General features: G+C 48.2%; 1 protein-coding gene across 1 annotated transcript; it reads right to left on the reverse strand.

Annotated features, from left to right (window-relative positions):
- Positions 1-12,408: 12,408 nt before the first annotated feature.
- Positions 12,409-14,508, reverse strand: POU4F3 (POU class 4 homeobox 3). Its single transcript, XM_004280399.3, has 2 exons — positions 14,292-14,508; positions 12,409-13,975 (listed from the first exon to the last, which is right to left on the reverse strand). Exons 1-2 carry the CDS (start codon positions 14,409-14,411, stop codon positions 13,079-13,081), a joined length of 1,017 nt encoding a protein of 338 aa, XP_004280447.1. The 5' UTR covers positions 14,412-14,508; the 3' UTR covers positions 12,409-13,078.
- Between the last annotated feature and the right edge of the window lie 407 nt (positions 14,509-14,915).

The following is a 14,915-nucleotide window of genomic DNA, read 5'->3' on the forward strand; positions in this document are numbered from 1 at the left end:
TTGGCAACCACCGGTCTGTTCTGTATTAGACCTCAGCTATTTCTGACGAAACCAAACATCTCCACGGAAACCAGAAGAGACCCCATTTTTCTTCAATTCTTTGGTCAACTTGAGCTAGACATAGCACAGTGTTCATAATCATTTTTATAATTGTATTTATTTTATGTTGGGTCAAATGAAGATCTTTAGAAGCTGGAAACCCTGAATGCTTTATGTTACCCATTCTACTGTATGAAATTTAAAACACTATCTCATAAAACACATGGGAGGAAGTCCAGCACCCTTTTGAACTCGACAACAAGGATGATTTTCTACTTTTTAAAATTTTAATTATTTATTTATTTATTTTTGGCCACGTGGCTTGTGGGATCTTAGTTCCCTGACCAGAGGTTGAACCCGCACCCCTCCCCCACCGCCAGCAGTGGAAGCTTGGAGTCCTAACCATTGGACTGCTGGGGAATTCCCAGGATGCTTTTTAAAATACCAAATACTGAAGTCTTCCAAAACATCCTTTGTTATTTTGGGGTGTCTTTCCTTTGCAAGTACCCAAAGTGCATGTTTAGACTGCCTTTTGATAACTGAGCCCTGGCTCAGAGCGTTCTACGTAGTCTGTTGCCTCTGGAGCCTTCAAGGGTCCAGATGAAAAAGTTAAACAGTAACCAGTCCTTGCAAGCACGTTGACACTGTGATCAGGGAAAGGGAGACAGGGAGAGAAAGAACTGAAGGAACAAAAGAAAAGAAGCTTTTTTTTTTTAAGGGGGAAAAGATGGGAGAGGACACAAAGCCATGCCGGTAGGCAAAAGGCAGGCAGGGCCCCCAGTCTGTTCCGTACTCTACAAAACCATTTTAAAATAACAGCTCCTCAGTGACACTCCCATTCTCCCCTGAAGTCTCTAGTGACTTCCTCTGCCCACACTCAGGCAGCCAAATGTTGTTAGGTTCTTCTAATACACCAAGTCGATAAAGGACCAGAGCCTAACGTTTATATTTTTGTTAGTTTGAAGTATATATCGTGGCATTCCAAAAGGCAAATGCAAAGAACAAATATTTTTAAGTAATATTTACTTCCCATGCTCCTTTAAGGGAGTTGTACGTTCTTTTATGAGATAGTTCCTTTATATTTTTCACTGGAGGTGACATGGACGACCATGTAGAGCAGCACTGGCTCTCAGGTTGGAATGAGATGTCACCTCGTTCAACCACACGTCTGATACTGAAATCCACCCCCAGTGTCACTCACTAAAATCTCTGTTCGGATCCTCCAACCCAAGGACTCACAGTAGAGCCCACTCCTTGGACCACGGTGACTACCAAAGTCTTCTTTTTGCTATGAAACTGAAATTTTTCCTCTCTGTGACTTTCATTTTCTATTTAGTGTACCCCTTGTGGCCCTGTAGAACAAGAGTAAGACTTCTTTCACATAAGAGTCCTACAGATTTTACCTTAAAAACTTAAGTCCATCATCTTCTACAAGAGCAAGCATGGAACAGTGCAAAGAAGTCAGTTCTAGAGGCAGACAATCTGGGCTTAACTCCTAAATTCTATCACTTATTAGTTGTATGGCCTTGGAAATTTATAAAATATGGATTAAACTAGGCGTGTAAAACATTTTAGAAGGGGCAGCACCTTGAGTATAGGAATATTCCATATCTTAAAATTTCATCCTTGCCTTCCTTCACCTTTGCGGGGAAGGGGTGTGGTCAGGAGGAAAATAAGTAATAATCGCTCATTCATAGACTTAATGTCAAATATTTGTTAAATACCTATTATTCTAAAGTGATCAGTAGAGAGGTTGCTTTTTTTAATTTAACATCTTTATTGTATTGGAGTATAATTGCTTTACAACGGTGTGTTAGTTTCTGCTGCATAACGAAGTGAAGCAGCTATATGCATACGTATATCACCAAATCCCCTCCTTCTTGCATCTCCCTCCCACCCTCCTTATCCCACCCCTCTAGGTGCTGGCAAAGCACCGAGCTGATCTCCTTGTGCTCTGCAGCTGCTTCCCACTAGCTGTCTATTTTACATATATCCATGCCACTCTCTCACTTCGTCCCAGCTTACACTTCCCCCTCCCTGTGTGCTCAAGTCCATTCTCTATGTCTGCATCTTTATTCCTGTCTTGCCCCTAGGTTCTTCGGAACCATTTTTTTTTTTTAGAGATGTTGCTTTTTTTACTGTCATATACTAAATATATTTTATACCATATATTTACTGAATTTCTTTAGGTCTCATTTTTTGCCCTACAATAAAAAGGTTGCAATAGAATTTACTTTCAAACTAGGCTACATATCAGTGTGCAGAGTATGGCTGTAGCCAAAAGTTCTGGGTGTTGCAACAATTTACTCCATGGTAAGTAAGTTACCATAGCAATGGTGGGCAGGGCAAAACAGTCACAGACATGTTGTGGATGGAATGCGAAGTTTACACCACATTTAATGAAATCAGAATTGAAAGAAATTTTGTGTTTCAGGCTATATACCCAAACTCCAGTGCGAGGGCGCTTCGGTGAGGAAAAAAAAAAAGTATAAGAAACATCTTCCTAAATCTGGGCAAATAAGCAGAGACATGCGGAGACATGGTGAAAACTATAGATTCCTGGGTCCCTAGAATGACAACATCATATTCTCCAGCCAGTGAATCTCTTAAGAATTCATCTTGGCTCACATTCTAGGATTCCATGCTTCTGACAGTGACAATATAAAGCACTTGAGTAAATATTATCAAAACTCTTTTTTGTGATGGAAAAACCCCTACTGTGACAGTCAAGAAATACAAACCTTTCCCTCGATGACCTAATAGCATTAGTAGAAGCATAGAGTCATACTACACACAACCGAAAGCAACAGTAAAGAGCTGTGAGTGAAAAACTCAAGACGTCAAAGCTACAGAACAGAGGAATTAGGGGAAGGTGGTCAAAAGATTCAAACTTGCAGTTATAAGATAAATAAGTCCTGGGATGTAATGCACAACCTGATGACTATAGTTAACAATACTGTACTGTATATTTGAAAGTTGCCAAGACAGTAGATGTTAAAAGCTCTTACCACAAGGAAAAAATATTGGAACTGTGTAATGTAATAGCTGTTAACTAATCTTACTATGGTAATCATTTTGCAATATATATAAATATCAAATCATTATGTTGTACACCTTAAACTTATACAATGTTATAGGCCAATTATATCTCAGTAAAATGGGGGAGGGGAAAACTATAAAATAGACAGGAGAAATTCTGGTAAGTTGGAAATGGAAGAGTTGAAGTTGACATGACATTCTTATCATTTCACTTGAGCAACGTGACCAGTAACGCAGACCCTCAAGGGCTGAGTGAGCTCACAGCTGCAAACACTAACCCAAGTCAGAAGGTAGAAAAACTGAAGATCTGAGAGCAGACAACAGGAGCCCTGGTCAGCATTCTCTTATCTGTGGATTCCAGCCAGAGCTGGGACAGGCTTGGTGCCCTGCCCAGCCCACAACTGCCCTCTGCTCCCCACTGGGCTGAGTCTCCCCAGGCCTGCTGATGACCTGGCTTGGCTGGGCCAGAACTATTTAGTCTAACACAATGTTTTAATTTCATCCTGCCTCCTACTCCCACCCTGCCTTTAAATTTTAAACTTACAAGCTGTTGTTGTTTTTATTTTTCCATTAGGTGTTGTGTTTCTGCCACGTGGTTTTAGAAGCCTCAGCGCTTAGGAACCCAGGAACTAGGGACTAACCTTTCTTCCAGCACCACTTTGTACAACTATCCTTTTGAAAACAAAATAGAAAAATAAAATAAACCAAAACAAATACCAAATGTAAGACATGCCAATGTCTTTACGTATAAGCTCACATGAAGTTACAGCTGACAGCTTCAGCAGTCATGTGGTCCAGCCCTCTCATTTTACTGATAAGAAAAGAGGGGGCCAGAGCAGGGAAGCCCCCAGCTCAAAAATCTCAATTCTAGGTGTTGGAAAACTGGTAAAAAAAAAACACCTAGATTTTGACCCCTAATGTAGTGCTTTTTTCACTCCACCGCATTACCTCCTGGGAGACTGACTATTGATCTGAAAAATAATTTTGCCAAAGCCATTTGGAGTCTTTATCAACAATTGGCTTATAGTCTAATTAACACTTTATTTTTGCCTTCAGTAAAGTTCTTCCCAGTTTCCTAAACTGGTTTCAGTGTTTACAGGTATTTGACTGTAAATTCAGATAGTGACATAAAGAAAGGACTTTAGATCACCTAGTCCAAGGGGTATTAACCTTGGACCAAAAACTCCTGGGTTGAACCCAGGGAATCCATGACTGAACTCCAACAAGTTAGCAAAACTTGTGAGTGCACAGATGTGCCTTTTTCTGGGTTAGAAAAAACAGTTTTCCTCAGATTCTCAAGGGAGTCCAAAAACCCTCACCAAAACTGAACTACTACCTAGGTCAATTTCCTCGAGTTAGAGTTGGGGAAACTGAGAAATGAATAGAGTTACCAAGGTCACGAAGAACAGAGTAAGGCCTGGAATTCAGAACTTTTTGTGTACCTTCCAAGAACCATGTGGCCTGTGCTCTGTAGGCTGACCAGAGATGATTCCAATTCTCCCAGTTAACTCTCTTCCAGTACAAGCTTTTTACTAACAAGAGGAATTCACTGAGAGAATATGCAGGGCTCAATACAAATCCATCCTGCCCTGGGAACAATGGTTCCCTGTACCTCTCCAAGCAGCCAGTCAGGATCACCACTTTGAACCTCTGTCAGAGGTAGAATCTATTTCCCAAAGCACTTGGCTTCCTCACGTGTGGGAGCTCAGCTGGAGTTTCTGGAGTCCGATGCTCAATCCCTAACCTTAGGTGGATTATTAAATCATTTCATCCATGTCTTCCCCAGATAGGCTGCTTTAAATTCTATTTGGAAGGCTAGAACTCAAATCAACCTATAAACACTCTTTATCTCTGTGAGTAGGCAGTTTTTATGTATTTGTGGTGTCCACATCTCCAAATTAATTTTTGGTCACACACACACACAAAAGAATCAGAATTTTCAACTGCCCATGCAGTTCATACTTTTTAATTATTGAGTTTATACAAAAGTTCTTAGCATACTTGGTGTGGGGAGATTATTCAAGATTATTATATCTCTAGTTCTCTGATATCATAGCAAGAAGTTAATGCGCAATGACTAAGAAAGACAAATCAAGAAATGGCAGCCAATAAACCATCTCTGAAGTAGACACAAGAAATTGATGTTACTTGCCTTCAACAAAGGGAACTGGGTAAGTTGGGTCAAGGGTGAGAGAAAGACTTTTCACTGTAAATCTTCTAATTCTTTTGAATTTGAATCATGTATTATTTAATCAAAATCTTAACATTTCTTAAAATTCTTAATAATATTCAAATAAATCTTGAATTTTTAAAATATCTTTACTGGAGTATAATTGCTTTACAATGGTGTGTTAGTTTCTGCGGTATAACAAAGTGAATCAGCTATACATATACATATATCCCCATATCTCCTCCCTCTTGCGTCTCCCTCCCACCCCTCCTATCCCACCCCTTTAGGTGGTCACAAAGCACCGAGCTGATCTCCCTGTGCTATGTGGCTGCTTCCCACTAGCTATCTATTTTACATTTGGTAGTGCATATATGTCCATGCCACTCTCTCACTTCATCCCAGCTTACCCTTACCCTTCCCTGTGTCCTCAAGTCCATTCTCTACGTCTGCGTCTTTGTTCCTGTCCTGCCCCTAGGTTCTTCTGAAACTTTTTTTGTTTTAGATTCCATATATACGTGTTAGCATACATAAACCTTGAATTTTAAATAGTGCTAAATATATATTATTTAGATATAATTAACTTCCAAAAGAAACAGCTAAAAGTGGCTAAGGAGAGCGTTGGTCATTTTGCCCTTCTGTATTCAATTTTTTAACCATGTGCATAAATTACTTTGACAAAATGTAAAACTAATTAGAAAAGAAAGAAAATCACCTCAACCAACTCGTTTTATATGTAAAGAAACTCAGGCCACTGGGGTGGGAGAGACTAGTTTCCCAAGGTGGCAGAGCTGGGATACCACTCAGGTGGCTGTGTCCCAGGCCAGACCTTTCCTTAACATGGTGTGGCTGGTGTCCAAATGCCTTCTTCTTATTGTTATTATTAATATTATTAGATTAAGACATTTTAAGAATATTTGAATAAAATTGACCTCTCCTCATTCTGATCCTCTGTGCTAATAACTGTACCCTTTTTTATTCATTCAATTACAAGCAAATTGACAGGAGACATTTATATGAGGCAGCTTAAACCCCAGCTAATGGAGTGCCTAATGACTAATTGATCAGATCCCAACCCAGAGAGCAACTCTGAGTGGCCTAAAGGAATTTATGCAATTAGTTTAGGTTTTGTAGAAATTGAGTGCATATGAAAGTAAGCTTTTTATGGTCTTGATTTATGACGGCTGGACATTAACTATATCTGTCAAGAGGTGAGCTGCTTAGCAAAGCCCCAGGCATTGGGGGGCACTGTCACGGCGGGGATGTTGGGTCTTGGAGCTGGGCTGATGGGGGGCAGGGGGTTTGTCAATAGAGGAAAGAGATATTGGCCTTAGGAGTGGGATTCGGGCAGAGAGCTCTTGAAATTATGGTGGTTCCTCCTCCCTATGTAGTAATTCCAAGTAAAATCAATATTAAATCCTAACTATGTATAAAGAACTCCAATGAAATTCGGATTTTCCCAGGATGAACACCAGGATTTTTGTGGGTGTGAAATTCTAAAACTGAAAAACTCAAAAGAGAGAGAATGCAATTTCGGTACCAGTTTGCCTCCCGTGCCGGACTGGGCCGGACTGGGTTGAGGGACGGAGCAGAGAACTGACGTTTTACGGAGACAGGTACTCCGCGCGCTGAGGACCGGAGGCAAGGCCGGGGGTGGGGGGATGGGGGGAGGAGAGGAGGACTCCCGCGAACAGCCTGGGACCGGCGCCCACTCCTCTCTCCGAAACGAGCCGCCCAAAGTCCAGGGTGCCCCAGGCCCGGAACGCGGCAGAAGTCTCCTCTGGAGGCGCGGGGCGGAGCCAGGCGAACCCTGACCCCTTGGGGGAGCCCAGGGAGCCAGGCCGGTGCGGAAGCGCCGTCGCGGGGCGGAGGGAAACCTGACCTGATCAGAAAAGAGCGATCAAAGGAGAGACTAATTTGTCCGCCGGGGTCCTCGCTGGCTCCGTCTTGCCCGCCGGGCGGGTTACCGCGGGGGATCCCGCCGCTCAGCGGAAGAGAAGAAAGAAGGGAAAAGGGCTCTGTGCTCGGCCCGGGGACGCGGCCTGCCTCGCTCCTGCACTTTGGGGCCAGACTTTCGCGCCTTAGAAGTCCGAGGGAAGCTGAGAGCGGGTATGTGGGAGATAAGTAAACAGACGCAGAAAGGAACAGAGACGTGAGAGGCGCAGAACCGCGAGGGGGAGACCTGCAGAGATGGAGCCCCCCAGAACCCGGCGAGGAGAGCGGGCCTCGTCGGCTTCCGCCACCTCCTCTGCGCCCCTGGCGTCTCCAGCCAAATCCGACACGCCTGCTTCGCCCCCACCCTTGGCGGCCCCCCTCCCCTGCCCCTCGCCAGGGTCAAGTCTCACTTGGGGACGGGTGAGGCGAATCAGCAGGTTTCTGCCAGGTCTCTCCACCAAACAGCTAAACAGTTGAACTAAACAAGTTCACGACTTGCCCTGGGCAAGTTACATAAACACTCTGTGCCTCCGAGTTCTCATCTGTAAACTGGGCTTAAAAATGGTACCTACTGGGCTTCCCTGGTGGCGCAGTGGTTGAGAGTCCGCCTGCCGATGCAGGGGACGCGGGTTCATGCCCCAGTCCGGGAAGATCCCATACGCCGCGGAGCGGCTGGGCCCGTGAGCCATGGCCGCTGAGCCTGCGCGTCCGGAGCCTGTGCTCCGCAACGCGAGAGGTTGCAACAGTGAAAGGCCCGCGTACCGCAAAAAAAAAAAAAAAAAAAAAAAAAAAAAGGTACATACTCAACGGTGTTAAGGATTAATAAGCCAATGCATATAAAGTGCTTGGAACAAAACCTGACATACAGGAAGCCCTCAATAAGTGTCTGATATCATTATTACTCATTTATCCAACAAATATTTGTGGAGCGCTCACTCTGTGTGCTGTCCTACACTCGATTCAGGGAGACCGGGGAACTGGGCCGACATGGTTCTTGCTCGCCCCAAGCGCTTTTACTGCTCAATAAACAAACAGGGTGCTATCAAGGAGTAATAAGGACTAAGAAAGAAATTCAACGGCGTAGTTTGATAGCGTGACAGGGTAAAAGAACAATTTAAGGTAGAAAGAGCGTGCCCGCCCTTCTCTGGGCCTCAGTCTCTCCTTCAGTGAAAAGAGACGCTCTTCGCTCTGCGTCTTGGCTGACGCATTCTAACCCCGGGGGCCAATGGTGGGTGCAGGGCGGGGAGAACGAGCCAGGGGCCTCATCCTCAGCGCCTCCTCTGCCCTCTGGAACCCCGCCCTTCCGGGGGAAGCGCCGCGCTGAGTCTCGAACTGTCACTGACAGTTGATGTTTGCCAGGATTCTACAGAGGAGGAAGGCTTGAGTCCAGAGAACTGCGAGAGGGTCAAGTCTCTTAGTAGGAACTACATAATCGCTCCATGGGCTCCTGGGAAGCGAATTCCTCGTTCCTTCCGTCACTGGGATGAACAGAATGCAAAGAAGTTTCTTTTATGCTTTCTAGCTTGCCTCTGACAGAGGCATCTCTCACTACTCTCATTTTGTACATGAACAGATGATGGTTTACAGAGGGAAAATGTTGATCCCACCTGACTCCAAATCCTGAAATTTGCCACTGCAACATAATCTCTCATTTTTCTGAGTATAAGTAATATTTTAAAGAGAGTATCCATTAATGCCTACTGTGTGCCAGGCCCTGGGCTTCTGTGATTTCATTTACTCATCAAAGCAATCCTGAAAGACAGTCATTTTTTTTTCCAGTTTCACAGATGAAGGCACCGAGGCTCAGAGTGGTAAAGTCACTTAGTCAACTAAGAGATGGAGTAGGTATTCCACCCTAGGCCTGTCCACTCCAGAGCTGGAGCAGTTTACATCTCAGCAGGAAAGTAAAACAACCCAGGCTCATAGTAGGGCCAAGAGAGGGTCAGGCACACTCAGCAGGCCACATCCTGATCCTTGAGATTCCTCTTCAAGTTTCTAAGGGCCCATGTCAAAGAGTACCCCATCTCTACACATGATCACCACAGAGTGAGGCAAGGCCTCTTCTAATTTAAATAGGAAGGAAACTTGCTGTCTTTAAATGGAAGCTTGATATGCAGACCCTTGGCCCTGGCCCTGCTCCTGACTTGTTTATTCTTGACGGCCTCTGTCTTTCCCTATAGTCCCCAAAATCCAGAGAGGATTGGGCTAGAGGGGTCCTTCCATTTTACAAAACAAAACCTCATTCATTCATTCAACAGATACGTATTGTCTGCCACTCTGAGCCAGACCCTGAGCTGGCATTAAGCATGAAACAGACAAAACTCACACTACCAGAGACACACAGACAGAGGAAGCTCCTGGCCAGAGATCACACAGCCTGGACCCAGGAGCCCAGGGTTCCTTCCTCCACATTCTGCCTCTCAAGGCTTCAGCCGTGCTGGCTTGTGTATGCCTGCCTCATTCCAGGTCAGGCCCTGGTTCCAGCCAGGCAGGGGCCTAGAAGCCTTTCTCTGGTCCACAGATGACTCTCAAAGTCCCATCATGAGAGGCCAAGTGCAGCTTTCCATAAAAGCAGCCCTGAACATTGGCCTCACGTTCCCTTGGCACAGTCTAAAGAAACCCCCAGCTGGGCCTTAGGCAGTGAATGCTGAAAGCTGATGAGACTTGGTAAAAGAAAATCTGCTCCAGAGTGCTTTTCAAGTACTCTTCAGGGTAATTTTTGTGCGCTTGTACAGCCATCAGCAGAGGCTTAGAGAGGTAATGTGACTTGCCCAAGGTCACACGATTAGGAAATGACCCGCCAGGATGCAAATCAGGCCTGCGTGAATCCCAGACCGTCTGGTACCCAGATCCCGACCCCCGCCACACAAACACACATACACACACCCCTTGAGAAGTTTGTGCCTCCACCGGACGAGTGGCAGAGGCGACTGAACAGTTTCAGAGAAACCACAGCTCCCGACGCTTCCTGAGAGAGCCCAAGGAGAGAGGCAGCGGCGCCTGCCCGGCGCGCTCAGGGGGCGGGAGAGGATGGGGCGCTTCGTGGACTCGGCCACAGCTCCCGCCGGCAGGTAGAAACTGGTCAAAGTACTCGTGCGCGCGGACGGTCCCGGGCGTCTGAAGCGGATGACGCCGAAACGCGCGGCTCCAACTCACAACCCTGCCGGGCCACTACTGACGCAGACCTTGCATTCAGGCGACTCATCTCGCCCTCTCCAAAAAAAGTCTCCCAAACTTTTGAGGTTATTAATAAAACAAACAAATGAATAAGCAAATATATAACAGCGGGGAACTTTCCGAAAAGGAGATGGAGGCGGATATCGGGTTCTTCCCCGGGCCAAAAAAGCCGAAGGCCCTTACCTGCAGGAAACCTCCCAGCCCGCAAAGGCGCGTCTGTCTGGAGCACTTCGCTTCGGCGCGCGGGACGCTCACGGCCACCTCATCTGCAGCCCGGCTGGGCTCTGGCCCTGTGTTTTATACCACTATAGGCAATTAATATTGCATCAGCCGTATTTTAAATTTTCAAAACCCACAATATAATGTAATGGCATAAGGGCATTTATTATTAAAGGACACCCGATGGAGAGGGAGGTGGCGGAATCGCTGGGGCTGGTGCGCAAGGCGGGGACGACAGGGTGAGACCCAGGGGCTGGGGATGATCCCCAGGTTTGCTTTTGCAATAGGGGGGCGTATCGCGCGGAGGGGAGACCCGCTCTGCTTCGAATTTCAGTCCAGAGGTGATGACGCAGAGTTCTTTGCAGACACAGTGGGGAAATGTACAGACGACTCCAGGACTTGGAACATTAATTTTTAAATCATGAAGGTGTTTCTGCGTCTCACAGATAAGATTTCCTCCCCCTTTTAGAGTATGTGGAAGAGAGAGAAGGAAACCGGCATCTGTTGAGCACCTACTGTGTATAGGCACCAGGCCAGGATCTTTGCCGCAATTATCTCATTATCCACCCCCCACCCACACCCACACACAGACAGAAGCCTCGATAGACCGTGGAATAATCTCCTGGGTGACAATTCCAAATGAATTTCTGAATTGACCTCGAGGAAGCCCAAACGACTCTGTCCCAGCAAAGAACACTTTCCTCCCTTTTTTGCATCTCTCCTCACCTCCCATCTAGCTGTTTGAAACTTTTAAAATAATCATGTTTCCCGAGAAGAGCCAAGCACTACCAGACACCTTAAATAAATAATCTTACTTAGTCCTGACAATAGCCTTGTAAGTATTCGCATCTTCGTGCTGCAGACAACCGATGGAGACTCAGAGAAGTTACACTCACTTCAGGATCGTTCAGCCAAAGAGTGGAGGCATTGGGGGCGCCTACTCCCATCAGTCAGGCCTAAAAGTTTTGTCTGAGTCAAGTTGAGCAAATAAAAGCTGAAAGATTAGCACGTGGGAAACGTGGAGGAAGGGCCTGGAAACCCTGAGGTCCGGGGAGGATCTGGGTGAGAAGATGAGGCAGCCCCGAAAGAGGAGCAAGGAGGGAAGATTGCAGGAGACTGGCCTCCTGGAAATGACAGTCCGGCCCTTTTGGGTTCTCACTTTTAAATCCTTTCCAAGACTAGTAGTCCTTAATCTCCGAGAAAGAAAAAACACTGCAATTCGGGTTGAAAAATAAAGCATTTATTTTAGAAGTTAATTCAAGGGGTAAAGAGAGAAGGAAACAATATTTTATTTGTGTCTATTCGGACAACGAAACCAAAGGTCACACAGCAACACGCAAATTACATGAAGCAACGAAAGAAAACATGTGACGGGGCCAGAGGGACTCGGGGTGAGAAAGATGCAAGCCGGGGTTTCGCCCCTCTTTCCGTTCAAAGCTGAGTGAACCTCCACCGAGAGGTTGGGGGATGGAAAGAAGCAGAGTTAAATAAATAACAGTAAATAACGGTGCTAACAATAATACTAAAAGCACAATGAGGTGAGACGTGTTAGAAGGACTTGCATATGATTCGGAAAAGTTACAGTTACTTTCGTTCGAGCAGCTGCCTCTATGCAGCTGCTCTGGGAGTCTGGCTGGAACAGCGAGCTGGGGTCAGAGAGTCCTCAGTCCGACTGCTACCAATGCCCTGCTTTCCTGCAGGCGGGCATTACCCCTCAAACTGCTGTCATTACCCAGCAGATCATGGCGGACGAGCCACAGCAGGGGCCGGCTGCTGCTTGCAAACCAGCTACAGGATCCCCCCCATCCCACCCCAGCATTTTCAGTCGCTGAATTGGGCCCACCTTTTCTGGAGCCCACCTTATGGTGGAGAACAACTCAGAGCCCGCTCCTCCCCGAACATTTTCCCTGAACCTAATCTATGCTACCTTAGACAACTTACAACAAACCAAAGGATGAAATGGATAAAATTTAGGTGACGAACGGAGTATAAGGCTATTCTTTGGAAACATACATGTATTTTATACTCTAAATAAATCTCCAGTACATGTTTGTGCCCCACTTAGACTCTGTGTTATTCCTTATCGCTTCCTTCCCATCCCTTCACCCCTTGTCTAGTCGCGCTTAGTAAAGTGGTGTCTTCACCCCAGAGTCGTGCGTTCGGGCCCATTGACCATCCCCTGCATTTGGGCTCCCGCCGTGAGGTCGCGCGGTCTTGTGCGCGAGGGCGATTTTCAGCACCACGGACAGCACAAGCCCCTCCAGGCCTGCCTTTCAGGAATTTTTTTCTTAGCGCCCAAACTTTTCTGGTGGGAATAGAAAGAAAAGAATGGAAAGAGAAGGCCGGGAGGCAACGAGGTGGGATAAAGGGGAAAGTCTGTGACTTCGGGGGAGACAGCCTGACCTACCAGGAAACGTCTCGGAGCCCCCATAACCGTGCCCCCCAACTCCAGGGGGACATACACTCAGCTCTCCCGGCCCCGGACGCTCCACCCCGCAGCAGTCAGTGGACAGCCGAGTACTTCATTCGTTTCTGTTTCTGTCTTTGGTTACAGAACCAGACCCTCACCACGTTCTTTTTAAGGTCCAGTTTCTCGGCGATGGCCGCGATCTTTTCGGATGAGGGCCGCGGCTGGATAGCGAAGTAGGCCTCCAGCGAGCGCTTCTCCGGTGCCGCGATAGACGTGCGTTTGCGCTTCCTCTCACTGCCGTTGAAGAGCTCCGGCTTGCTGTTTTTCTCTCGGTAGGCGGCCTCGGCTTCCTCCAGCCAGGCCTGGAGCACCGGCTTGAGGGCGATCATGTTGTTGTGCGAAAGAGTGAGAGACTCAAACCTGCAGATGGTGCTCTGGCTGAGCGAGCCGACGCCGGGGATCTTGAGGTTGGCTAGAGCCGCACCCACGTCCGCCTGGGTCACCCCCAGCTTGATGCGCCGCTGCTTGAAGCGCTCCGCGAAGGCCTCGAGCTCTCGCGGGTCCGACTCCACGTCGCTGAGGCATGCGGGCATGGTGCTATGAGGCGCCACGGCATGTGGGTGGCTCATGCCCATGGCCTGATGCAGGTGGCCCATGGCACCCAGGTGATGCGGGTGGATCTGTGCCGGCATCACCGAGTGCTCGGGGGCTCCCAAGCCGCTGACGCTCAGCGTGGGCGAGATGTGCTCTAGCAGGTCGCCCTCGAGGCCCTGGTGCACTGCGTGGTGCGGATGCGAGGTGAGGGTGGCCGGGTGGGAGATGGGCACGGTGGACGAAGTGGACGTGCAGGGCACGCTGCTCATGGTATGGTAGGTGGCGTCTGGCTTGAACGGATGGTTCTTGCCATGGGAGACGATATCCACCGCCGCCAGAGCTTCGGCGCGTGCCAGCAGGCTCTCATCAAAGCTTCCAAATATATTACCCTGCAGCTGCAAGCGAGAAGGCGCACAGCACGGTCAGTGGGGAATACTGTCAACTCAGGATTAAAACACATTTTCAAGCAACAGAGATGCCTCTCCTCAAAGCCCAGGTCATAAAAATTAATACGGAGACAGAGGCTCTGCTGAAACAGACGTGTGGATCAGAGACATGAATGAGAGAGAGAGCGCGCCGGGAGAGAGCACGGGGGAGACAAGGAGAGGGGTTCAGACAGCGGCGATTGTTCTGGGCGACATGAAAAAAACATGAACCAAGTGCCTGTCAAAAAAATGTGCCTTAGAGCGGTAATTATGCTCCACTACGTACCTGCGGGGCTGGGAGACAGACTCGGCGCATGGCCTCAGAGCCGGAGTGGAGGCTGGAGAATTTGGGTTCTTGAAGCACCGGGTGCATGCCGAAAGGCTGCTTGGCGTTCATGGCCATCATCTTCGCACGCCGGGCAGGGAGGCAGCGAGGGACATGGATCAGGCTCTTCTCGCTCTCTCGCTCGCCGCACTCCAAGTGAGCGCCGCTCAGCGCCCGCGCTCCCCTCGCCCTCTCGCTCGCTGCCTCCCCTCTCCCCCACCTGCTCCTTCACTCATCTTACAAGCAGCCTGCCAGGAAGGGCCCGGGCGCGCGCGCAGGCGTGCTCACGTGCCCGAGACTCGCGGGGGCGGCCCGGGAGGCGAGGCCAGGCAGCAGCTCTCCGCGCGGGCCCCCGCCGCCCCAGACACAGCATTTATACCCTGGCCGGGCCGGGCCTCTCCCCGTCCGCCCCGCCCTGCCCGGCTCCAGCCCGCAGACCTTCCGGATTCTTTCTTCTTCTCGGACCTTCTTTCCCCCAAAGTCCCAAACCTCTCCATCCTGTCCCAACTCTCATAACCCAGATAGAAGGGCAGCCGTGGGCCGGGAAGCTGACCCTCCCTCTCCCCGCCCCCCCATACACACACT

Source organism: Orcinus orca, chromosome 3 (assembly GCF_937001465.1).
Source record: "Orcinus orca chromosome 3, mOrcOrc1.1, whole genome shotgun sequence".
Classification (NCBI taxonomy): Eukaryota; Metazoa; Chordata; class Mammalia; order Artiodactyla; family Delphinidae; genus Orcinus; species Orcinus orca.

Bases quoted from the DNA above. Each gene is read 5' to 3' on its own strand.
- POU4F3 (XM_004280399.3), bottom strand. From the start codon at position 14,411: ATGATGGCCATGAACGCCAAGCAGCCTTTCGGCATGCACCCGGTGCTT. The intron at 13,976-14,291 runs GTACGTAGTGGA...TCTCGCTTGCAG, and splicing joins TCTGTCTCCCAGCCCCGCAG to CTGCAGGGTAATATATTTGG.